This window comes from Octopus bimaculoides, chromosome 2, assembly GCF_001194135.2.
Source record: "Octopus bimaculoides isolate UCB-OBI-ISO-001 chromosome 2, ASM119413v2, whole genome shotgun sequence".
NCBI lineage: Eukaryota > Metazoa > Mollusca > Cephalopoda > Octopoda > Octopodidae > Octopus > Octopus bimaculoides.
In genome coordinates, this window is record NC_068982.1 from 66,387,724 (window position 1) to 66,389,658 (window position 1,935).

Sequence of the window (1,935 nt, forward strand, 5' to 3'; positions counted from 1 at the left end):
TCGACGACAACGAGATATTTCGTTTAGCCGTAGATCGCTGCTCGACGACAACGAGATATTTCGTTTAGCCGTAGATCGCTGCTCGACGACAACGAGATATTTCGTTTAGCCGTAGATCGCTGCTCGACGACAACGAGAAATTTCGTTTAGCCGTAGATTGCTGTTCCCTGCCGTTCAGCTTTTTCTCTCTTATCTCTTAATTTTCATTTTCAACACTTTTCTCTATTCTTTCTTTTTGCTTATACTCGTTTTCTTTATTTCAGGGTGTCATGGTCGGTATGGGTCAGAAAGACTCCTACGTTGGAGATGAAGCCCAGAGCAAAAGAGGTATCCTTACCTTGAAATACCCAATTGAGCACGGTATTGTCACCAACTGGGATGATATGGAAAAGATCTGGCATCACACCTTCTACAATGAGCTCCGTGTAGCCCCTGAAGAACACCCCGTTCTCCTCACAGAAGCTCCACTCAACCCCAAGGCCAACAGGGAAAAGATGACACAGATCATGTTTGAGACCTTCAACGCTCCCGCCATGTATGTTGCCATCCAGGCTGTGTTGTCTCTGTACGCTTCTGGTCGTACAACTGGTATTGTTCTTGACTCCGGAGATGGTGTCACCCACACTGTACCCATCTATGAAGGTTACGCCCTTCCCCATGCCATCCTCCGTTTGGACTTGGCTGGTCGTGATCTTACTGACTACCTCATGAAGATCCTTACTGAGCGTGGTTATTCATTCACCACAACCGCCGAGAGAGAAATTGTTCGTGACATCAAGGAAAAGTTGTGCTATGTTGCTCTTGACTTCGAGCAGGAAATGGCTACCGCTGCTTCTTCCTCTTCTCTTGAAAAGAGCTATGAATTGCCTGATGGCCAAGTTATCACCATCGGTAATGAAAGGTTTAGGTGCCCAGAATCTCTATTCCAACCTTCCTTCCTGGGTATGGAATCTGCTGGTATCCATGAGACCACATACAACTCCATCATGAAATGCGATGTTGATATCAGGAAAGATTTGTACGCCAACACTGTCTTGTCCGGTGGTACCACCATGTTCCCCGGTATTGCTGACAGAATGCAAAAAGAAATCACTTCCTTGGCTCCCAGCACCATGAAGATCAAAATTATTGCTCCCCCAGAGCGTAAATACTCCGTCTGGATCGGTGGCTCCATCTTGGCTTCCCTCTCCACCTTCCAGCAGATGTGGATCAGCAAGCAAGAATACGATGAATCTGGCCCATCCATTGTCCACCGCAAATGCTTCTAAGAAGTTTACTTTCTTTCTAGCCCTTAACTTAAATTTTGGAATAACGACGAATACGCTGGACGAAACTTGTAAAATATATATTTCATTGATTGCGTGCTTGGTTACCATAGACACAACAACAAAACCACCCTTTCTCTCTCTCTCTCAGTGAAGCCGGTTCTTTTAGGATATATTTACCATCTTTTTATATAAGGAAAAATAACTTAACATTTGAGAAAGAAAACATCTAAATATGGAAGACCAGGATGGTCGTATATAACACATATCTGGTATGAAGGCTGTCTGTATAAGGAAAACTAAACTGCTAAAAATCTGAAAAACAAAAAAAAAAAAACTCAATCCGTATTTAACGGAAAGGGACTTACCAACGTAATAGCATCCAAGATGACGAACTAATTGTAATACCGCCACTAATTCGTAAAGAGCCTCTTGATTTAAACTGGCAAAAGAAACATCTTCACAAAATATTTTTTTTTTATGTTGGGCTAAAATTCCGAAACCTTGGTGCTTGAACAAATATATTTTCAGAAAAAATTAAATAAGAAGCTGATGTTAAATGTCATCGCCACTTTGCTGCGGCAGATCTTCGGATCTGTGAATATGACGATGGATTCAACGTGTTCAAACGTTGCTGCTCGTAGTTATTAATATTATTATTAAAAAAAAA

The 1,935-nt window shown here is 42.1% G+C and overlaps 1 protein-coding gene across 1 annotated transcript in view; it reads left to right on the forward strand.

Moving 5' to 3' along the window:
* The window catches only part of LOC106870394 (actin, adductor muscle), a 4,479-nt gene extending 2,666 nt beyond the window's left edge, over positions 1 to 1,813 (forward strand). Inside the window, exon 2 of the mRNA XM_014916441.2 lies at positions 264 to 1,813. Within this exon, the coding sequence (XP_014771927.1) occupies positions 264 to 1,268 (1,005 nt within the window). The 3' untranslated portion in view covers positions 1,269 to 1,813. The remainder of the gene's footprint in view (positions 1 to 263) is intronic.
* The last annotated feature ends 122 nt before the right edge of the window (positions 1,814 to 1,935 follow it).